General features: G+C 55.4%; 1 protein-coding gene across 1 annotated transcript in view; it reads right to left on the bottom strand.

The window, feature by feature from the left end:
* Positions 1-1,018: 1,018 nt before the first annotated feature.
* The window catches only part of NPLOC4 (NPL4 homolog, ubiquitin recognition factor), a 24,835-nt gene continuing 3,072 nt past the window's right edge, over positions 1,019-22,781 (bottom strand). The window contains exons 4-17 of the mRNA XM_017730756.1: positions 22,310-22,489; positions 19,838-19,886; positions 18,809-18,903; positions 18,065-18,188; positions 17,346-17,525; positions 16,500-16,586; positions 14,953-15,024; positions 13,944-14,070; positions 11,668-11,828; positions 5,491-5,562; positions 4,370-4,465; positions 3,576-3,692; positions 2,670-2,772; positions 1,019-2,319 (exon numbers count right to left, since the gene is read on the bottom strand). Coding sequence (XP_017586245.1) covers positions 2,162-2,319; positions 2,670-2,772; positions 3,576-3,692; positions 4,370-4,465; positions 5,491-5,562; positions 11,668-11,828; positions 13,944-14,070; positions 14,953-15,024; positions 16,500-16,586; positions 17,346-17,525; positions 18,065-18,188; positions 18,809-18,903; positions 19,838-19,886; positions 22,310-22,489 — 1,621 coding nt within the window. The 3' untranslated portion in view covers positions 1,019-2,161. The remainder of the gene's footprint in view (positions 2,320-2,669; positions 2,773-3,575; positions 3,693-4,369; positions 4,466-5,490; positions 5,563-11,667; positions 11,829-13,943; positions 14,071-14,952; positions 15,025-16,499; positions 16,587-17,345; positions 17,526-18,064; positions 18,189-18,808; positions 18,904-19,837; positions 19,887-22,309; positions 22,490-22,781) is intronic.

Raw genomic sequence — 22,781 nt, forward strand, 5'->3', positions numbered from 1 at the left:
CGCCGCCCCGCGCCGAGGCTCTCTGGGCTGGAGGGGCCGCGGTGGGACGGCGAGCAGTCCCCAGGAGCAGGACCCTCACCCAGGGCAAGACCCGCGCCCAGCCCCTCACCTGGGACCCCTCCAGCCCCGGACAGGACCCACCCCCCACACCGGGGCTCCCTCCGGCCCCACACCCAGGGCAGCTGCCCGGTCAGGCCCTTGCCCGTGCCCACATCCCGGTGGGAAGGGGGTCCCGAGAGCGGGAATTACCGTCTGCTCCATCGCCCCCCGCCGCCGGCCGCCGGCCCGGCTTGGCTGCACAGCCCAGAGCGGCGAGGAGCAGGAGCGGGAGCAGCCGGGCCATGGCGGGGCCGTGTCCCCGCGTCCCCGGGGCTGTCGCGTCCCCCAGCACCGAGCCGCCTCCCCGCTCCCTCTCCCGCGGCCGCTCGCCGGGCTGCGCTCCCCGGCTCTGGCTCCTGCGGCTCCCGCTCCCCCTTTTCCAGGCTGGGGCTGGCACCGGGCCCGGCCGCACGCGGCTCCGGGGCTGATTGCAAACAGACCGCGGACACCAGCCCGGACACAGCGGCCCGGCCGGAATGCGGAGCACCCCGGCCCGTCGTGGTGATGGAGTGCAGGCGGCACGGCCCTGGGGAGCAGCGTCCCCCAGTTCCCGCTGGGAACATGGAGCACTGCCTGGCCGCAGGTGACAAAGCACAGGAGGCACGGTGCTGCGTGCCCCTGTTCCAGTTAGGAACATGGAGCATCCCGGCCCCATCCCGGCACAGACTGGAGCACAAGTGGCACCACGCTGGGGCACGGTGTTTCCCCATTCCCGTCGGGAATGCAGAGCATCCCAGCCCCATCCCAGGTGACAGTGTTGGGACACAGGGTGGGCCAGATTCCACTGGGAACACAGAGCATCCCAGCCCCATCCAGGCCCAGGTGAGGGACCACAAGAGGCACGCACTGGGGTGCAACATTCGCCCATTCCCCTTGGGATTGCGGAGCACGCCGGGCCAGGTGACAGAGTGCAGGAGGCTCTGGTTTGAGGTGCTTTTATTCCACATTACTTGCAGCCCCCACGCCTGGGTCAGCCCAGCCCGGCCCGGGTGCTCCCAGCGCTGCACCCCCAAACCCCAGCACACCCAGGGGAAAAGCAACCGCAGCCCGGAGCTGGGCCTTGGGATGAAGCCTTTGGAAAGCCCCAGAGAGGGGCAGGGGGCTGGGCGTCCCTGCCCCACTAGGGTCTGGGCAGTGCTGTCCTGGAGCAGGACAGGGCCTCTGGACCCCTCCCATGAGGGGACACAGGGCAGCGCTGGAACCGGTGCCCCCGAGATTGAACCAGAGCCCGCAGAGCCAGGGCTGGGGAGCTCCAGGATGGGCCTGGGGGTCAGAGGCCCTGTGAGAGGAGGGCTGAGCCCCTCCAGCATCCGCCTGCCTCTCCCCTGCCCAGCGGTGCCCAGGGCAGCCCCAGCGGGGGGCTGAAGGGAGGCTGGGGGGCAAGACCCCTGAGCCTCAGCTCTGGCCAGGACACGCTCTGGAGGGACGTGGGAAGGCACCAACTGGCTCCCAGGGCACGATGGAGGTGAGGTGGGTGCCCGAGTTACGTGGCTGCCCCGCACCCCTTCCCTGGGAGCCTAACCGTGTGCAGCGGGGGGACACGGCACCCGGAGGGGACACCCCTCCCGCAGCCCCCACGGGGTGCCAAAGCTCACCAAGCAGTACCAAGCCACGAACTGGCACGTGCCCACCCCATGCTCGGTGTCCAGGGGTGCCTGTCCTGCTCCGGGAACGTCACAGCCACCTGCTCGTGTCGCCGGGCCGGTCAGTGCCAGAGCTGTCGGGATCCAGGCACTCAGGCAGGCAGGGAATGAGAGCAAAGCTGTGGGCAGGGAGATGCCAAAGCCTCCCTCTCCCCTTGGGTAGGAAGCGGGCACAGGCAGCCCCCTAAGCCCCCCAACTCCCCCAGGGCAGGCTGGCAGCAGCTGAGGGTGGTGGGGGGCCAGCCCAGGCACGGGCTGAGGAAAGCGTTGGTTGTCCGGGCTGGGAGCCCCCAAAAGGGAGCGAGGAGTAAGTGGGGGGCTGGAGCCCCCCGTGCCCAGCTCCGCAGCCTGGGCTGGAAGCTGAAGGGAGGAGAGGGCAGGGACAGGCGCCGCGCCGGCCGCTCCGGGCAGGAGCGGGGCTAGGAACGGGGCAGGCTGCACATCTCGCAGTGGTCCGTGCCTGGCTGGTTCATGAAGGTGCAGTGCTGGCAGGGCCACATGGCCGCGGCCACGGCGTGCGACGAGCCCCCCATGGCGCCGTATTCCTGCAGTCCCGGGAGCGGGACCCCCACCGTGCCTGCGGGAGAGAGCCCGGGGCAGTGCTGGGATCCTGCTGCACATCCCACCCTGCAGTCGCCCCATCAGCCCTGCCCCATCCCTGGAAGTGCTCCAGGCCAGGCTGGATGGGGCTTGGAGCAACCTGGTCCAGTGGGAAGATGGCAGGGGGTGGGATGGATGAGCTTTAAGATCCCTTCTAACCCAAACCATTCCAGGATCCCATGACCAAGGAATAGCTGCCTCCCCTCGAGCCTCCAGAAGCCTCTGTGACAGCTTGGGAGCAGCTCCACACAACCCCCTGACAGCTCTGCCAAGGGACAAGGGACCCCTTCCCTGAGGGACGCCCTGCCCCAGGGACCCCCCTCTTACTGCAGAGCTGCTCGATGGTCGCCCACTGCTCCGATTTTTTCCAGGTCTGTGCAAGCTCCTCATTTTTGGTCCTCACGGCTTCCAGCAACAAGCTGATGCTGTCCTGGAAGTCACAGGTGGGAAATGAGCACTGGGGACCCCCTCCAGTGCAAGGCAGGACTCTGAGTCTGAGCTGTTCCCCCATGCCCGACATCCTTGGGGTGCCCCAGTTTATCCCTCTGCTCCCCCAGCATTCAGACAGACCCCAACACCCGAAAGCTTCCCTTCCTCTGCTTCCAGGAGGTATTCCCTACCACTGTGGGCCAATCCCAACTCCCAGAGGTGCAAACCCTCCATGCTGGAGCACTCCAGCCCCCATCCCTGCCCGCATCCCGATCTCCAGCTGCCCACGGTCATCCCGGCTGCCTCACACATGCGCAGCCTCTGGCAAACACGGCCCAGCTGGGGCTCCCTGGGAAGCTCCGGTGGTGCCGGGGCAGCCCCCAGGCCCCGGGGCCCGGCCAAGGGCAGCAGCAGAGCTGCAGAGCCAGGACCTTGCTGGCCTTGAGTTCTGGGGGCTCTGATCTCCTTACTGTTCCCACCAAATTCCTGATTCTGAGATAATTTTTAAAACATTTCCAGCTCTGGGAGCTGCAGCCAAGTTGGCTCTGGGATCATGTGGACAACCACCCCCCTCAGTGCTCCCAGCAGCTCAGGGGCTTTGTGCTTAGAGCTTGAAAAAGGTTTTAAAAGTCTTTAAACCTTCTCCCAAAAGCTTGGCCAGGAAGAGCCAGCACAAGGCCCTGCCCAGGGACATGGGATGGCAGAAATGGTCACCTCCACCCACTTGAAGGACCCCTGAGGGGCTGAGGGCCCTGGGATGGGGGGGATGGTGTGGGACAGGACCCTCCCTGCCCCGTTACGTACCCGCAGAGGCATGACCTCGTTTGTGACCAGGAAGAGGAGCAGATGAAAATCGGAAATGATGTCTAGGAAAATGGAGGAAGTATTTTGGGACAGGTACGTGGCCAAACTGTGGAAATCCTGGAGAGAGGGGACAGTAATGAAGGGAAGTCAATTCCTATTTGGATCCACCAACAGATATTCCTGCCCCTCTGGCTATTGTCTGCAATGTGCAGGGACATTTCCAAAAACAGACCCCCGCCTGCCTGACTGAATCCCAGCTAACAACTTCGAGGAAAAAACACCTCTGGACCCACAGCAGCTCCCCTTGACCAACCCCAGCACCCACAGAGCCGATTTCAGATCCAAGAGGTGCTGAGGGGGAGCCAGGCAACTCCAGCCTTGTTCGTACAGAAAAGAGGGAGTAGAGGACAGAGCAGCCCCTTCCTCCCCATCTCTGCCCTGGCTTCTTGCAGGAACAGCTTTCTGTGCTTAAAGATTCCATCTAGGAAGAGAAGGCAGCACTCTGGGAGCAGGAACAGACCCCAGTCTCAGCAGGTTTGTGCTGTCAGCATGGGGCTGGAGCTGCCTGGCAGGCACAGGGAGCCCTGATCCCATCACGGATCCGGCGGGAGCTCGGCACCGGCTGGCAGTCGGCATTGGCATGCAGACAGTGCTCCGTGCAGGAAGGACCTTGGCAAGCTGAACTGGGAAGGGGTGACTTGAGGGCACAGCTGTCCCTCTGCAGATGTCAGTGAGCACGAGGGAGGCAGAGCCCATCCCTGTGGAACCCGGCTCCATCAGGAATCGCCCCTCACCTGAGTTTCTCCCAGCACATCGCGGTTCTCGATGGGGAATGGATTTTGAGAAATAGAAAAAGTGTAGACTGGATCCTTGGGGAAAGTTGTAGTAATCTAAAAAAAAAAAATCCAAGGAAGGATGATCAGAGACCAGTGGGATATGGGAAGCAAGTCCAGATAGCCAAGAACAGCCACAGCTCTGATGCCAGCTCAGCCAAACAGTGAGGGACTCTGCAGGGATCTGATGGGTTTTAATTTAATTTCAAGTGATATTCCATCACCACACCCTTGGCTCCCTTTCTAAGGAAGCTGGAGGGACACGATGGGTTTGGTCCTGACAGACGCCATGGAGAGCATCCCTCTCTGCACAGGTCACTGGGATACGGCGATCCTGGCAGAGCTCTGCCCTCTGCCAGGCAGCTGCTGCTGGAGGGAGGTCCTGGGAGGGACCTCCTAATGCACATTCCACCCCTCTGTTTTCATCCCAGCGACATCCCAGGTATCCCAGGAACACGTGCCTTCACTCCTGCAGGAATTGCCGTGCTCTGGCACTGCCTGTGCCAGGGGCAGCTGGACCAGAGAGGCTGCTCCAGGTGGATCTAATGGCTGCTGGCACCACCTCCAACTCCAGCAATATCATCTGGCATCCCAATTATTTGCTTTCCTGCCTTCCACGCCGTAACTTTGCTTCCCAGCCCTGAGGCTGAGCCGTGCCGTGCCTGGCAGCAGCTCTGCTACGGCCAAGCCGTGCCAGAGCGTGAATTCCCTCCTCCAAGAAAAGGCATTTCTGGACAACCTGCTGAGTCACTTGAAGGAGATGGATCCCTAATTGCTGCTCTGGAGTTTCCTCATTAGGCAGTGCCCGGGACATGGGTCTGTGGGGCTGCTGCTTCCTGGCCACATGGCTCTGGGCCAGCTCAGAGCCGTGATAAGGCACCAGGCAGTGCTCTCCTGGAAAACAAATGTGTTCCCTGGCAGCACACCGACCCCAGGGAGCAGGGCAGCCACCTCCCTGCTAGGAATGCTTGGCAGCAGCAGGCAGAGGAAGATAATCTGTCTCAGGAATCACCTCCACTGGGAATTTCAGAGGTGGGTTAGGAGTTTGCTCCACTCTGACCACATGTGCAGGGAATACTCACGTCTATGATGAGGTACTCGACCGGAAGCGGGCGAGCCAGCTGGGTGATCTCGTTCCCAAACTTGTCTATGTCCTGAAAGAAAAAGAGTTGGATTATTCCTCAGCATGGAAGTGGTGTGAAGCCCAAGGGATCCTGCCCTGGAGATGCTCATGCAGAGTCCTGAGCTCTGGCAGATCACTGAGGGTACGGAAAAGAACCTGGATGGGTGGTTCAGGGCTGCCCAATTCCCTGCTGCTCCCTGGGGCTGGAGATCTCTGTAATTCCAGCATCTCTGAGATCAGGATCTCTGTTTCCTTGTGAGCCAAGAGAGTGTGGGGTCATGAACCACCCTGGGATTGTCTCCCACTAGAGAGAGGCTTGGAATTATCCAGGGACTGTAAAGGTGGGATTCTACTCCATGATTCTTGTGGGTCCCTTCCAACTCCACATATCCTATGATTCCATGATTTTAAATGGCATTTAGGAAGCAGCTCCATCCTAAAGAGAGGGACAGGCCACCTCTGCCTCCTCAGCCGAGGCAAACCTGCCTTTCTGCAAATCCAGGAGACCCTCAGCCAACTCTTCATCTTGGAATTGGGAATCTGGGCACTTTCTCACACCCAGACCCTTGGAACCAGCACATCCCACAGCGTAAACTTGTTTTGCTTTGCCAGACGAAGGGAACATAAAGTTTAATTAGGGAGACAAACGGCCGGCATATGTTCATTAATCATAACCTGACAATTAGACGTGATTGATGTCAAACACGCTGGGTTCAAACACCGATTCGGAAATAAATCCCGGAGAACTGACACTTTTCATTAAGGATTCCGTACGAGGGGGCTGTGTTTTCTCCCTAAATCATCACTTAACGTGGTATAAATCATTCATGGAGCCCCACATAAATCACACACCCGCAATTCCCGGTCAGGGACGTTGTACTGGACGTTCCATGGGCTCTTGGTGGCGGGAGCTGGACCCGGAGCTGCCACCCCCAAAGGCTGCGAGTCCCACTCTTCCCGCGTGGGATGGGAGCAGCGTTCCATGGGCTGAGCCGGGGAGCACCATGCAGGGACACGCTGCCCACGGCTGACTCCAGGACTCCCTCCCCTTTCTCCCAGCCATGTTTTCTCCCAGAGAACACCACTCCAGCACCACTCCCCCGCTCTCCCTGGTGTTTACACAGCACAGCTATGCGGAGCAGCAGCCAGCACCATCCCTCTGCCAGTCAGACCTCGCCCCAGCAGGCTCCGGCATGCTGCTCCCCTCCAGGCACAGCCCCCTTTCCCGACCCCCTCCACAAGCCCCCCTTGTCCCCAGGAACTGTTCCCTCTGTAAAAAAAATCTCCCTTCCAGTCTTTGAAGCTCCTTTGAAAGGCAATCCTGATTAGGATCTTTGCTCCTCGCACATGACAGGTTGTGGCCTCAGATCTCTCCGGCTCGACAGGAGCAGGAGGAGCCATGGAGCCTTTTTTGGGAGATCACAGGACCCCAGAGCCAACCTGCTTCTAGATCTCAGTGATACCACAAGAGGCAGGAATCAGATCCAATCAGCTTCCCAAACACAATCCTGCCCCTGCATGAAGGGACCTGCAACAACTCATGCATAATTAGCCCATCTGGAATTCATTTTCCAATCTAATTAAGTTCTAATATGCAGAAACATTTTTCCAGCACCTGTTGGCTTTAATCTCCCCCTCTGGGGATTTCCATGTTAAATGCCTGCTTTTTCATGGCATGCTGTTGAGGCCTCCACAGACTGGAACCTCGCTCCCCCGAGCCGAGGACATGCCCTGATCCTGCAAGGACAGCCCCCCCAAACCCCAGCATTCCTCTCCCACCACCATGGATCATTTAATTACTTTTTAAAGGCCTTAATGAACATCAAATTGAGATTGTTGGGATAAAGATCCTTATCCTGAGCTTGGCATCACCAGGACCCTCCCAGCGCCCTGCTATTGCTGCAGCCTGAGACCCCCAAAGCCCAGTAGCGCCTGCTCCAAAGGGAGGTCAGGAAGGGGTTAATGGAGCCACAAGCGTTTGGCTCCAGGACAAAAATCCAGCAGCAAGGCCTGGAGGGTCTGGACAATGCATCATCCCAGTGGAGATTGCATCAAGGCTGGGATTAGAGCCTTTCAGCCACTGTTTGGAGGCAGGAGCTGCACTGGGATGAGGGTGAACAGGGAAAAGGATGGGAACACAGACACCTTGGCAGGATGGAAAGACTCCTGGGTGGCTTCAGGATTATCCATGGAGGGTGAGGGGAGCAGCCAAGTGAGGAGCCCGGGGAGCTGCCAGCCAGGAGGGAGGCTCCGGATCCGTGTCCCAGGACAGCCGTGATCATCCCACGCTGTCACCATCCCACGCTGTCACCATCCCATGCTGTGAGCATCCCGCATCCCACGCCGATATTCCCGACCCGCTCCCTCTGCTGAAGGCACGGCGGAGCTCGGCAGCCATCTGTCCTTGCCATGTGTGAATAAATCCCATCTTTGCTCTTCCCTCTGCTGACTTCCAGGCGCTTTCCCGGGCAGTCCTGCCCCTCGCACAGGGAGCGCGGCTGAGGCGCAGAAACGAAGCGACTTCTCCAAGAGCAAGTGACAGGTCAGGGAGAGTTGAAACCCTTCCCAGGAGACTCCTGCTGAGCTAATCCAGCATCCTCCTCCCCAGAGGAGGACATTTAAGGCTAAGGCGGCTCATGAGCTAGTGGGAGGGCAGCCAGGGAAGTCCTTCCCCATCAGTGAACACTCCCTGCAGCCTGGCTCCCCCTGGGAAGAGGATTTCCAGTGCCATGGTAGGACAGCCTGGCTCAGAGGTCCCGCTGGGCTCTAATGAAAGCAGGGCCCTGGCTCAGGGCTGTCCCAGGGAGGGATGGGACATGTGTCACTGGTGCCAGGCCAGGGCTCAGACACGGCTCAGCTGCAGTGAGAGCTCAGAGCTCATGTGGGACTTGAGGGCAAAGGGCTCTTGCACAACGCTTGTAAAGGGCTTTTGTCTTACACCATCCCAAAGAAACTCTGGAGGGACATTAAACCATCCCAAAGAACCTCTGGGGGGATAAGGCAGCTGTAAAATACAATTCACTTCGAGGATGATGATGACATCGTGTTTGCGCTGAGCTGTCACAAATACCTGTGATAAGAGACAAAGCCAGCCAGCCCCCAAATCCAATTATCCAAGAGTTTTAAAGCATCTGTAAAACGTCAGAAATCTCTTCCCTCAGCCGATGAAGTGAATGGTGGAGCAGTTCAGCACCGAAGAGGTCCTGGGCCAGTGGACTGGGAGGAGGTGACAGCAGGGACAGGGTGCAGCAGCCCCAGGGAGGGATCCCTCAGCTGCACCCCGCCCAGTGTTGAATATCAACCCAAGGTACATTCTCAGTGAAATCCAAATCAATCCAGCTGTTTTCTAAAACCAGATGGACAGAGGAGGCTGCTCAAGGACAGAAGGCAGGATGGAAAATGCTCGTGTGGACTATTCAGCTGGGCTCACCCTCATCCAGCTCAGAAACTGGGTGAAGCGGCCATTGCAACATCATCATCTTCACTCACAGGGTCTTTACCCCGACCTGGGCCATGTCTCCACGTCACGGACTCCTTCCCGAGCTCTATGTGCTGAGCTGGCCAAGCAGCACATGCCGGTTGTGCCCCGTTCCAGCTGGAACCAGTGCTGAGCCCTGATGCTTCCCAGACACCCCAGGAGGGATCTGTTCTTCCTCCTGGCTAATCTTACCTGGGGAGGCCCCTCAGAGCAAAGGAACTTGTTCTCACAGTCCCCAAACGCCTCAAGTTCCCCACTGGAGCACAGCTCTCCCTTCCCGGGCCAGGAGAGCAACGGCCACAAGTCCAAAGCCTACTCCACGGGGGTGGCTCCTCGGAGCAGCAGGCGAGGGGCCAACATAAAGGGAATGGTAAAGGAATACAGAAATCACACAGCTGCAGGCTCAGGAAAACCGCAGGACAATGCCAGTGCCATCAGTTTTCCCATTTCCATGGAAGAAAAGCAGCCCCTTTTCCCATTCGCAAGCTGGAGGTGAATCCACCGCGCTGCCCTCGGACAGATCCGAGTTCCACGGGTCCTGCCTCACATCTGGCTGTTCTATAAATACATCCACACTCCCCAAACATTGGCCTCCTGGTCCTCATTCAATTAGAATTAATTTGTAGAGCTCCTTTCATCCTAAAGGGCTTTTCAGATGAATACTTGGATATCGCATGGGAATGCACATGGACTTTTCTCTGCGCAATCCCAGAGAAAACAGCAACTACTCCAAAGTGCAGCTTTCTCCCCAAAAACCGGCTGGGGGGTTGGCACAGAGGGGAACCCCCACATCACAGACTGGGGACAAAGAGAGAGCAAGGTGCTGGACCCCAAAGATTCCATGCCGGAATCCTGCTGGATTCCTGCTCTTCCTGGAGTTCATCGGGGCTCGGACACGGCAGTTGTTACCATCCCAGGATGAGGTAGTGTCTCTGACCTCAAGCCTTGCACATTTAATGGGACCCCAAAGGTTTCCCAAGCCAGGAGTGACTAAGCTTTCCATAGATTTAAGAACATTCAAAAATAATTGAGGGATCCTAGAGCCAAACCCGTTGAAGGCTGAGGGAGAATCCCACCCGGCAGGGCCATCCTCGAGCACTCCCTGAAAAGGGCAATTAGGGAGAGAAGCTCTAAAACATGAAATCAGCTGCAGCCCGATCCAGTGAATCAGTGGTTGATGGAAATTTCCACGGAAGGCTGGAGCCATCCGTTCCCATTTTGTTTATCTCCCTGCTTCAGATTAGGGATGGGAGTGAAGCCCTTCTTGGAACACCCACCAGCTTCCTGCTGCTCCCAGCACCCCGGGTGGGCCACATGTGGGCCACAGACCTGCAGGACCTCCTGCGAGGCTGCCCGAGTGTGGCACAGCCCGGGCTGCTCTGGAGCAGCATCAGGGCATGCCAGGAGATGATCTCATCCTGCTCACGTTCGGGGCCAACCTTTGCACACCCGGCTCTGCTGGATCGTAATCGGCCCTGGCTTATCAGCTCCTAGGAGGAAGCTGCCTGCCCAGAGAGAGCAGGATTCCATCTGCTCTCCCTCCCCAGCACTGGATTCAGCCCAGAGCTGTTCCTTGTTTCCAGGTGGGGTCAAGCCAAGCCAGCAGTCTCGCACTAAGGGGTGGAAACCAGCATGTCCCAGTCCCAGGTTCAGGGCATGCAGGAACACCCTGACCAGCTCCATTCCCGTTGCTGGAGCACAATCCACTCATTACACTCTTCCCAAGCGAAGGCAGCTTTCCTTATCCTGCGCTCCTTAAGGGACAATTTTACCACAGGCAGCAGGAGCAGACAGGACAGGAAGGAGATAACTAATGGGGTGATGGATGGCTAATTAGCCAGTGAGCAGTGGCATTAATTAACTCCTCTATCCCTGCTCATGGGGCACCAGGAGCCCTGGGCTGGAGCGGCAGAGCTATCAGCATCTGCAGAGAGTCTGATCCTGAGCTCCCAACTCGGCCATGCAGGCGTGGGAGGGGCTGAAGGGCTCCAGGAACAACTGGCAAGGGAATAACATTCCATCCATCACCAACAACCCCAAAGTGCAGCAGGCAGGGACAGCAGTGACACCTCATGTCCTTCCAAGACCCCTCCTGCAGAGCTGCCTCCAGCTCTGGGCTCCTCAGCACTGGAAGGACATGGAGGTGCTGGAGCGAGTCCAGAGGAGGGGATATTCACCCGGAGATATTTACCTGGAGAAGGCTCCAGGGACACCTGAGAGTCCCTTCCAGTGCCTAAAGGGGCTCCAAGAAATCTGGAGAGAGACTTTGGACAAGGGATGGAGGGACAGGACAAGAGGGAATGGCTTCCCACTGCCAGAGGGCAGGGTTAGATGGGATATTGGGAAGGAATTCCTCCCTGTGAGCAGGGTGAGGCCCTGGCACAGTTTACTCAGAGAAGTGGCTGCCCCATCACTGGAAGTGTCCAAGGTCAGGCTGGGCAGGGCTTGGATCAACCTGGGTAGGGGAAGGTGTCCCTGCCCATGGCAGGGGGTGGAATGGGATGAGCTTTAAGGTCCTTCCAACCCAAACCACTCCATGACTCCATGAAATTGAGTATTTTGGACCCACTCTGGATGCACATTTTCCCTGCTGCTCCTCAGGATCAGAGCTTGGATCCAGGGGCACATCCCGGAGCTGCCCAGGCCCTCAGGCCTCACCTTGTAGAAGACATCAGGCACGTACTGCTCGCTGCTGGACTCCTTGGCGTAGCCCAGCTCGGGCGCGTCCCGGCAGGGCAGCAGGCACTCGTCCCGCACCAGGGCCATGCACTGGTTCGACACCTGGTACCCCTCAAAGTGCACCTGGTTGTCAGGACCACCTGCAAGAGGAGAGGATGGTTAAAGATCCCAGGATCACTGAGGCTGGCAAACAGCTCCAAGATCAACAAGTCCAAGCTGTGGCCTATCCCCACGGTGTCATCCTTGGACACCTCCAGGGGTGGGTACTCCACGTCACGACCCTTCCCATGGAGAAATTCTTCCTGAAAATCCTGCACAGGGGTGATTTCCCTGGTGTAACTCCAAGAGAAACGACTGGAAGAGCAGCACTAAGGTTGGACTCGATGATTTTGGAGCCCTTTTCCAACCTTAACAATTCCAAGACTCCATGATTAAACACAAGGCTAACAGTGATGAACACCGAGGTGAAGCCGCTGGTGCTGCTGCATGGGAAGAATTTTAGGCAAGAATTCCCTCTAAACTCCACATTTTTGTAGTCACACACATTTCCACAACTATCCCAAGAGCACAGAGCCCAGGGAACATCAGGAATGCTCTGCCAGGAGCTCTAAGGAGGAGGAGCAGCTGCCCTTTTGGGGGCTCTGACAGCATCACCCTCCCACTACCCTGCAGGTATCTCCTTTTCCAAACAAAAGCCAGGCCTGCAGCTCCTGTGGGCCTGTTTCACTCCCAAGGATCCCTGAGCTGCAGATCACCTGGTCATGTCAGGCTTGAACAGTGTTTTCTCAGCCTGTACTGGATGGTTTGGTGGAAATCTGACATGGAAAGTGGGAATTAAGAGCCTGGCTCATGGAAGGATCACATGCTTGGCGCTTCCATTTGGATAATGTAAGCAACATCAGGTCATGTGTCACTGGAATACAACTGGAAAGAGAGGAGGGAGGCAGATGGTAGGAAAACGTTACTACTTCCAAAGCTAGGAATTCTGGAGGGGATAGGAATTAATCCATGTGGAGGATTTAAAGGCAAAGTTGAGGCAAACTATCCAAATACATTTCTGCAGCACAAAAAGAGGGACTCAAGTGTTTAAATAGAACCTGCTGGGCTGATTGAACAGAGGAGAATGAAATTAGCTGGAACAGCAAAGAGGAAATATTCCTTTTCTACCCTTTGATCTGTAACCTCAATCACTCACTGCTCCAGAACAAACACTCTGAGAAATTAAACATAGACCAGGACGGGGGAAGGCCTGAACACAGTGTGTTTGCTCAGTAAAACACCTTGTTTAAAAAGAAATTAAATAAATATATATATAGAAAAAGAGAGATACAGATCTATATTTAATGAGAGATTGATGTGTTTAGCAGTCTGGAATGTACAGGCACGGGCCTGTTAACTAAAAAAAGAGCATTTTCACTGAAAAAAGGCCCTGGGAACCCTTACAAAGCCAGGCTCAGGGCAGGCAATGTCCCATCCCACTTTCACTTTTCACTCTGGATGTTATTTGGAAGTCATGAGGGTTTTTTCATTGTGTTAAACAGAGCCAGAACCAGCGATTCTGCTCCAGGGAAGGTTTAAATGAAGACATGTGTCATCCCATGGAGAAGAACAGAGTGATCTGGGAGCACTCCAGCCCTCCCAGCACATGCCAGTGTCCCCCCTCCCAGCCCAGCCCATCCACGGTGCCTCTGGAGACTGCCTGAAAACGGCTCAGACCAGAGGGTTTAACCATAAGCACTTTGCAGGAGCTTCTGTTTTACTCAGCCAAAAAAATGTTTCCAAACATTTTTTCTTTTTTCCCTGACAGGTTTCCCTGACAGCAACATGAGAGAGGTAAAGATCCCTCCTGAACCTCCTGAAGGAGGAACTAATCAATAACTCTGAGGATCTGGAGTGTTGTGCTTCTGCACTGCTGCTTCCAGGCAACAGAATTTGGAGCTTAAGGATTTGAAACAAAAAGTGAGCAACAGTTGTTGCCCTGGCTGCAGGCAGAGAGTGATTCCTGGGTCTGAGAGGTGGGGCTGAGCCTCAAATAAGTCCCTTTAAACAGCTGTAGAGTGAAAAACAGGCAAATAAATAATGAGTGAATAATTGTAGAGAGGATAAGACAAAGAATGAGAAAGTATTTTAGCGTGATAGAGTAAAACCCTTGTTAAATAGGACAGATGGGGAGCAGGACCTGTGATTTTTGGCATATTCTTCTACTAACAAGAGGTAATTCAGGTGAAGCCCAGAGGGCTGAGGCCAGTTAGTACCTGTAGCCACAACTGTGACAAACTTGGATCCAAAGTGCCCATCTGGAGAGAGGCGACAGATGTTGGGCTGCTGGTTCTGGAAGTTGCCAGCTGTGATGCACTCCTCTGCACTCAGGAAATACGTGTCCTGAGGGGAGAGCACGGACTCCAGTCAGCGAAAGGACAAGGTGACGTAGCCCAGACCTGTTTCCCTGGGCTGCAGCCAAGGAAAACGACCAACACCCCAGGAAAACACGCTTTCGTGGAAAGCTGCTGCGGAGCCCGGGACAAGAATGTGACCTGTCAGCTCCCCAGCCCTGGGCTGGCTCAGGACTGTCCCACAGAGAGTCCCACCCACCTCTACACACCTTTTTTCTGTTTGAAAAATCAAGTTTCACTTTCCAAATATGGATATCACTGGGTTTACAAGGACAGGAAGCTGAGGAGGTCGAAGTTTGAGCCACGTATGTGTCACAAAGCCCAGCCCATGGGAACATCCTCTGAGTCACTCTGGCTCACTGGGTTTGTCCCCTCACATCCCCCTCCGCTCCCTGAAGTTTTCTTAACCCTAAAAAGGGCAGGGATAGATGGCATATTGGGGACAAATTCTTCCCTGTGAGCAGGGTGAGGCCCTGGCACAGGTTCTCAGAGCAGCTGTGGCTGCCTCATGCCTGGCAGTGCCCAAGGCCAGGCTGGACAGGGCTTGGAGCAGCCTGGCACAGTGGAAGCTGTCCCTGCCTGTGGTGGCACTGGAGGGGCTTTAAGGTCTCTTTCCACTCAAACTATCCCACAATTCTATGAGCACCATTTCCTCAAAGCAGGGGCGTGAGGGGCTCCAGCAGCTCTGCCTGCTCCCCAAACACTTCAATCCCTAACATTTCCAAGGGTTCCAGCTTGTTTTCCTTCAGAAGTGCCTGGAAAACCCCATCTCCCAAGAATTCCAGTGTCACCTGCAGCCCTGGTTCAGCTCTCTGCCTGGCACAGGAGCTGGAATTCATTGGGAATTCACTGGGTCCCACCTGGATCTCACCTTGTTCCTGCTGTATCGAACGGTCCCTTTCCGCGTGTCTTCTGAGACCAGGTCAGTAAATATCCAGCCAACCTACACAGGGGGATGGAGAACATTGCTTTAAGGAAAAAAAGGACAAAAAAAAGAAGGAAAGAGGAAACCAGAAGAGCTCAGACATTTTCTGCTCACAGGACACGATGTTCTTGGCTCCTCTCGGCCCTGTGCACACTGCCTGCAGGGAATGGCTCTCCCAGCTGTGCTGGGCTCCTTGGAATCCCATTTCCAGGAGCAGCAGCATGCCAGCTGGCCAGCCAGGGCACCTGCAGCATTAGGTTTCACTATGGAATATTTTTTCATGGAAAGATCTGGAGGCTGCAAGAGGCCTCTGTGCCACCACCCGCTCCCACCCCCAGCATTTCCTACAGAGCGTTTGGAGCGGGACCCAGCGCCCGTGGGTGACAGAGCAGCTCATGTGGCCCCAGCCTGAACCTCTCACACAATCCCAGTTTGAACCTCACACGCACTGGTTAAGGGAAAGCTCACACTGGAGTGTGATCCATTCCAAACTGGAGGCTGCAGCGACCCCAGAGAGCACACTCCTGCTTTCTGTGGTACCGACACACCTCGGAGCGAGTCCTGTGTGACATGTGTCCAAACCCCTGGCATCAATCCTTCCACAGAGCTGTGACATGGACACGCACCTTGGGATGATCCCTCTCCGCCCAGGGGCCAATCCCAGCTCCTACAGCATTAACCTTTCCAAGGCAGAACTGATCCCAGCTGCCCCGGAGCCCAGGCAGATCAAACCCTGCACCCAGCACTCGGTGACGTGTTAAGCCCCATGGATTAAAAATATCTGATGGGAGAACATGGAAATAAATAACACACGGAGAAGTTCTGCTCCAGCCTCTGGCGAGCGGTGGGATCTTATCTGGGAGAACAAAGCCCTCCCCAGATGTTTACAGTCTGCACTGAGCCTTCTCCCAGGCGGGTTTTCTCCAGCAAGTCAAATCTTGTTTGTGTACATCCCATTCCTGGCATTCCCACCATACCACCACTGCTCCCAAACCGGAAAACATCAGTGCAAGTTGGAGGGCTGTCAGGAAACCAGGGGATCCTGATGGGATCACTGGAAGGCTGGAACTGAGGGGGACCCGCACCCCTAAGCCCACACACCACTGACTCCCTGCAGCACCAAGGAGGGGACCACAACCCAAGGGGATTCCCTGCTCCTGGAAACAGAGCACAGAGGCAACTCCAGCTCCATCTGGGCACAATTAGCACTTGCCACGGAGATGCTCCCAGGAATGGCTCCTGTTGGAGGGGGAAGAAAGGGAAGATGGAGTTTGTGCTGTTTTGCTCCTGCTACTGCAGTCACACAGCCCTGTGAGGGGCCTGTGCTCAGGAAAACCCTCTGGATTTGGGTTTTAGACCTAAAAATGTAACAGCTGCTGACACTTTAGCAGGATTTAGGTAATCTAAAGGGACTTGGATAACCCCATGGAGCTGGAGAGAATTGCTGACCGCTTCCCTGCCACACAGACACACAAGATCTGACACATCCTGACCTTTCTGAGGCCGAGCTTTGCCGCAATCTCATCCACAACCTCGGCTTTGGGATCCTCCAGGATCTCCAGGCTGTTCTGAGTGCCGATCTGCAGCAAAGAGACACTGGTTAGTGACACAGAACTGGGGAAAAGCCAGTACAGCCACTGTGGGCAGTGAGGCAGGGGATGGGAGCAGAGGTCTGGGCTTCCCCCTCAGCCATCACCATGGACTGGTGTCACCCCAGAGACCTCCCTGTGCCACTCTGCTCTCACACCGCACTCCCAAGGATCCATTTGTTCCTTTTCCACTGACAATCCGTTGGATTTCACTTGGCAGCCGTGCAGAAACCATGAGGAGGAAGGAAATACATGAGGAGCACTCGGCTGAGGAGTGGTGCCGTGCCCCACCTAGTGGGGATTCTGGCTGCTCCAGCCAAACCCATCCTCAGCCGCTCCATCATTTTGTCTTCAAATCATTTAGACTTCACTCTATCTAATTAAGCTGCTTAATTTTTCCCAGAGAGCTGGTAAGGAACTGAAGCAAGGGCTGCAACTGCTTTTTCCTAGCACAAAATCTGCTGGAAAGCCAGGAATCGAGGAAAGATTAAAAGCGAAATCCGCTGTTAGAGTCACCCTGGATTCAAATCATCCAAGGGTAAAACACAACAAAAAAGCAGAACTGAGGTCTAAAATTCTTTCTGGGCAGCAACGGATGGTGACGTTCAGGACATAAATCATATCCTCTTTCACTCAGGACAGTTTTCCTTGCGGAGCTGCAGCTGGAAATACCCTGTGAGGTTTTCCAAGCTAAAAAGGTGTTTGTGTGCTCCCCAATACTGAGCGGCCCCTGAGGGCCTGGGGTCTCACCTGGGGGGGTTCATAGATGGCCGCCACCTCCGCCCGGATTCCCAGTGGGATGTCTTTGTGCTCCGTGTACCGGCCGTACAGATATCCCAGATGTTGGTTCCCTGTCTTCCTCCAGAAGTCTAGGAAGCGATCTGCAATTGTGTGGTTCTCAAACATGATGTTGTCAACATGCCTGTATTTCTGTTTGACAAAGTTCAAGCGTCAGGCCGTCCTCTGCTGGCTCCGGTCCCTTCCCAGGACACACACCACCCTCCGGAGCTGGATCCTGCACAGCAGGGATGGGGGAGGCTGGGGGCTCCCTCCCTCTTCCCCTGCTCAGCTCCCACCCCTCGGCACTGCTCCCTGCTCAGGCTGGAGCGTGGGATGTGCTCAGCACCCCCAGCACCTCGGGGGCTTTACTGGGACCTTTGCCCCAAGAGCCTCTGCAGGTAAAAGGACACTGAAATTTAGGAGGAAACAAGCAGAACCTGAGTGGCCTTTTAGATTCCGTGAGGAAAACCAGTAGGACTAATCACCAGGATTCACCACCAGGGCTGCCAGCGCAGTCCTCACGCTGGGAGGAAATTCTGACCCAGAACATTTTGGAGCCCATTTTGCAAGGCCTGAAGACCTGGACAGGATTTCCCTGACACCCAGAGGCTTTGTGCTCCTGGTTGGCTTTTTTCACCTTTCCCAAACTAAAAGCCAGGTCCCCTGGCAGGTCGCCGAGCTCCTCTCACCTGTCGGTTGAGGGTGATGGCGCTGGGCTGGCACTTGGTGCAGATCCCCTCGGGCCAGGGAGGGTGTCCCTCACACCCCGACTTGATCTTACAGCTGATGTTCTCCAGGGCTACAAACTTCCCCCTGGGAGAGGGGGGAAGAGGAAGGGGGAAGAGAAAGAGGAAGGTGGGAGAAGAAGAGGAAGAAGGATGAGAAGGGGGAGAAGAGAAGGAAGAGGGGAAGAGAAGGCTGCTGTTACCACAGTAAATGCTTTTGGGGCAATAATTTATGGAGCATGCAGGAAGTAAGAGATTGTAGCACCAAGGCAAATCATCCTTTCATGTGCACAAGACTTCCTGGAAAGGGAAATTCCCTTCAAATGGAAGTCTCATGGACCTGAGTTGCACCTCCCAAAGAGATTTTAAAAGTCTCAATGGTATTTAGGAATAGCAGGGAGAAGATTACACCTCTGTGTAACTTATGTCCACCAAGTCTGAGAACCAGGCTTGGAGCTTAGTGTAGTTAGGGAACCTCTTTCCTTCCATCTGGCTTTCCCCCCCATCAGGAATATTTCCTGGAAGGAATTATATTGCCACTGGAAAAGGAAAAACAGAAACAAAATGGGGACATAAACCAAAAAGACTTTTCTCCTCCGTTTGCCACTCAATCCTCGTGTCCAACCCTGAGACCTGTCTGTACTTTCATTTGTGTTAAAAAAAACCAAAGCTCCAACCAGATTCCCTTAAACCCAGAGATTTCCTTACTTGTCTGCCCCTCCGGTCAGCTTCCTGATGTAGGCATGGAATGACATGTGCTTCACAGGAGGCTCCAGATGGTTCAAATAATCCTCATCGAAGGGCTGCCAAAAACACCACACAGAGCAGAGCCAGGTCACACACCTGTCTGATAACACCCTGATCCCTCGGCAAATGCATGTTCCACACTCAACCCCGCCAATGTGGAAGCAATCAAGGAAATTCAGGCTCATTTTCAAGGCAGCTACTACTGGGATGCAAACAGTGCAGCTTTACAACGGGGAGTTTTACGGTGGCCTCCTGCTCTGGGAACAGATTGGCCCCACAAATCAGAATCTCAACGGCAAAAAGCTTTTTCCTTTCAGTATCTGACAACAAACAACGGGCCCAGCTGTTCCAGCACGGCCAAGGACTCCCAGAGCACTTCCAGCAGCGGGGAACAGCCATCCTGGAGCAGCCAGGATTCCCTCTGGAGGGGGGGCTGCTGCTTCGTGCCGTAAATTACACAGCCCAGCATGTTTGGAGGCGTCACTAAAGCTGCTTCAACCTGGATAATCATGGAATAGTTGGGAGAGGCCTTAAAGCTCATCCCATTCCACCCCTGCCATGGGCAGGGACACCTTCCACTGTCCCAGGCTGCTCCAAGCCCCGTCCAAGCTGGCCTTGGGCACTGCCAGGCACGGGGCAGCCACAGCTTCTCTGGGCACCCTGTGCCAGGTGGTTAAACTGGAAGTGCTGGGATGCAGGAGAGAGGGAAAGAAATGAGAAAATCCAGGAAAAAGTGAAGACACAGGGAAAATGGAGCACTTTTGAAGCACTTTCTGTTCAACTCATTACTGCAGAAAACCAGCCTTAACCAGGATCAACCTGGGGGCCCCAAGGCCTCGAGCTTTAGTGATCCCAGAACCAGCAGCTCTGGCAGTGCACGGCAGGATTCCAGCGTGGAGCTGCCACCTCTTGGCAGGCAGCATTCCTGGGAAAAGTGTTCCTACTGGGAGGAACTGGGGTGTGTCTGTAGCACCTTCCTGGGGCTCTTACCTCCAGTGGGACACAGTGCACGCATTTGCCCAAGGGGCCGTGGCGACACCTGGGCAGAGAGAGAGAACTGGGGTTAAATCTCATTTCACCTGGAAACTGCAGGAGACCTTATCTAATCATGGAGAAATCAGCCTGAAAAAGTTTTTTGAAGTAAGTTTGGTGTGGAAGAGCTACACGAGCTCTGAGCAATTCTCCACCCAGCCCTGGGAATATTAGAGAGGGATCATGGAATCATGGAATGGTTTGGGTTGGAAGGGTCCTTAAAGCCCATCCCATCCCACTGTCTCAGGCTGCTCCAAGCCCCAGTGTCCAGCCTGGCCTTGGGCACTGCCAGGGATCCAGGGGCAGCCACAGCTGCTCTGGGCACCCTGTGCCAGGGCCTGCCCACCCTCACAGGGAAGGATTTCTTCCATAAATCCAACCTGAACTCCCCCTCTTTCAGTTTGAACCCATTCCCCCTTGTCCTATCACTTCAGCTCCTGTTGAATTGGACTTCAATCACTTTGGTCACCCCAAGATAATTTCACATAAAGAAATGGCAACAGCTTGAGGTTCAATCTGAGAGCCCCAGCCAGGATCAAACCCTCCCAGTGTCCCCGGGAAAGGGCTCAGCTGTCCCAAAAGCCACTGGAATCCAAGTCAGATCAGGTTTTACAGCCCTCCAAGATCGAAGAATTCAATCCCTTCAAATTCAAAGAATTTTCAGCCCACGTGGCGGGGTGATTTTAACAAAAAGCCACCCAAAATGTTCATCCTTTATCAGGCACTGGCAGGAACAGCCAGAGAAGTGTGTGTTTATCGAGCAGATAAAGTCCTGCTGGGTAGAATTACAGAGGGGAAAGCATCTCCTCTTGTGGTGATTGCTTTAAAAAAACCCCTAAACCAACAATAAAACATCCCCCAGCACCAGGTCAGTGCTGGTTTCCAAAGGAAGGGCCCAGGAGAGGAGCAGGGAGGTTGGGCTGTGGAAACAATGGATGGGATCCAGTTGCAGGAGTGCTTTTAAGGACGTTTTGCGGCAGATAATGTACAGAAAGGAGAGTTAAATGCTGCTAAAGCACTCAGCATCCTTCACTGGAGATTGATCCACAATCCCAAAGCCAGGAACCAGCCCAGACAGCTCCTTTTATCCTCAACACCCTCCCCTGGGCCTCGGCTCCCTGCTAGAACAGCTTCATTGATCCCTCTGAAAAATGTGGGCGAGTTCAAGGCAATGTCTGTGCCACAGAGTGGTGGGTTTGCCTTTATTGCTCCAGTGATGTGACATCCCATCATTTACGGTCAGCTGGGAAGGTCAGGGAGGATTTTCCACAAACTTCCTCATTGCTGCAGCACTGAAGATAAACCACATGGAGGACAACCCCACGGGGAAGGGCAAATCATTCTGTTTTAGCGGGAATTCCTACCTTTAAAATTTTCCCTCCAACCTTTTTGGGAGTCTTATTCCAGAGGGTTCCAGCCCCAAGGCTACAACCAATGCAGACATCAGGCCAGGGCCCAGCTGGGCCATTAACACTGAGCAATAAAAGCCCCTCCCAGCAGAGGATGTTTTAGCAGCACCAGGGTAGATTTTGGGTGGATTTCACTCATTGTTGTGTTATTTTTACACAAAGAGGAGCTGCTTTGTTTCCCTAAGCCTCTTGCATGGAAGAGCTTTGGGAAGTTGGACTTTGGTGCATTTTTGTGAGCAAAAGGGACTCCCTGGTTTCATGGAGAGGTCAGACGTGATGAAGGGAAGCCAGAAAGTGAGCAGGCAGAAACCCAAGTCCCACTTCCAAACCTCTGCCATTGGATACTTTCACTCCTTCCCTTCACTTCCGTGTTTTCCTTTAGGAGGAGTGGCTGGATCTGAAGGCACAGCGTGCTCCTGCTTGGGACAACAAATCCTGGAATGGTTTGGGTTGGGAGGGACCTTAAAGCTCATCCCATCCCACCCCTGCCATGGGCAGGGACACCTTCCACTGTCCCAGGTTGCTCCAAGCCCCATCCAGCCTGGCCTTGGACACTGCCAGGGATCCAGGGGCAGCCACAGCTGCTCTGGGCACCCTGTGCCAGGGCCTGCCCACCCTCACAGGGAAGGATTCCTTCCCAATATCCCATCTAACCCTGCCCAGGAAGAATGCACAGTGTTTATTGTAATCTAGAGAATTCCATGTGTTTTAGGAGCACAAAACCCAGGAGCACGAGTGCCAGGGCCTCCTCCATCAGCACAACGGCTGCCCTGAGTGAGTCCTTCCTGCCAAAAACCCTGGGATTTGGGCATCTGCTTCCTCCCTGGGCTCACCAGGGCCCCACTGAACCTCCCAGGACAATGGCAGGGGTTGTTTTCCCCTGTGGATGTCCCCAGGGCACTCAGGATGGAGCCAAGGGCAGTTCCCACAGTAATTTCCTGACTGCTGGGCTGAGCCATGGCATTCCAGGCTCCGGTGAGCCCCGGATCCGCGGGCAGGAACACAACCCACCCCCACTTACAGCTGCTGGTCTCGGTTCCGGTAAATCTTCCCATCCTGCTTGATCAGGTACTGGTCAATCTCATCTTCCACCACCTGGGGGGCACCCCCAGGCCGGGAATTTTGGGAGACAGACGTGTCCATGGTCTCTGAGGAGGAGCCAGCTGGGCTGGAGGGATAGAGGAACAGCATATCCCCATGCCTGCAGGGTGGGAAACAGCACACGGGTAGTGGGAAGTGTGGGAGACAACACCCAGGAAGCTGGAGGTGCTTCCCAGCAGGCAGCCAACCTCCTGGACCATGGAAGAGTGTGGAATGTGGCACAAATTCTAACCCAGACCAACACAGGTGGCAGCTGGAAGCTGCTCTGTGAGCCACCTCTTCCTGCTTTCATTTGCAATAAATGCAAATCCTTCCACCAGGAGACAAAACTGAGGGAAAAAATATGGAGGAGGGAGTTGGGATGAAGGAGTGAAAACAAGGATGTGGGAGAA

This window comes from Corvus brachyrhynchos, unplaced genomic scaffold, assembly GCF_000691975.1.
Source record: "Corvus brachyrhynchos isolate BGI_N302 unplaced genomic scaffold, ASM69197v1 scaffold340, whole genome shotgun sequence".
In the NCBI taxonomy this organism is placed as follows: Eukaryota; Metazoa; Chordata; class Aves; order Passeriformes; family Corvidae; genus Corvus; species Corvus brachyrhynchos.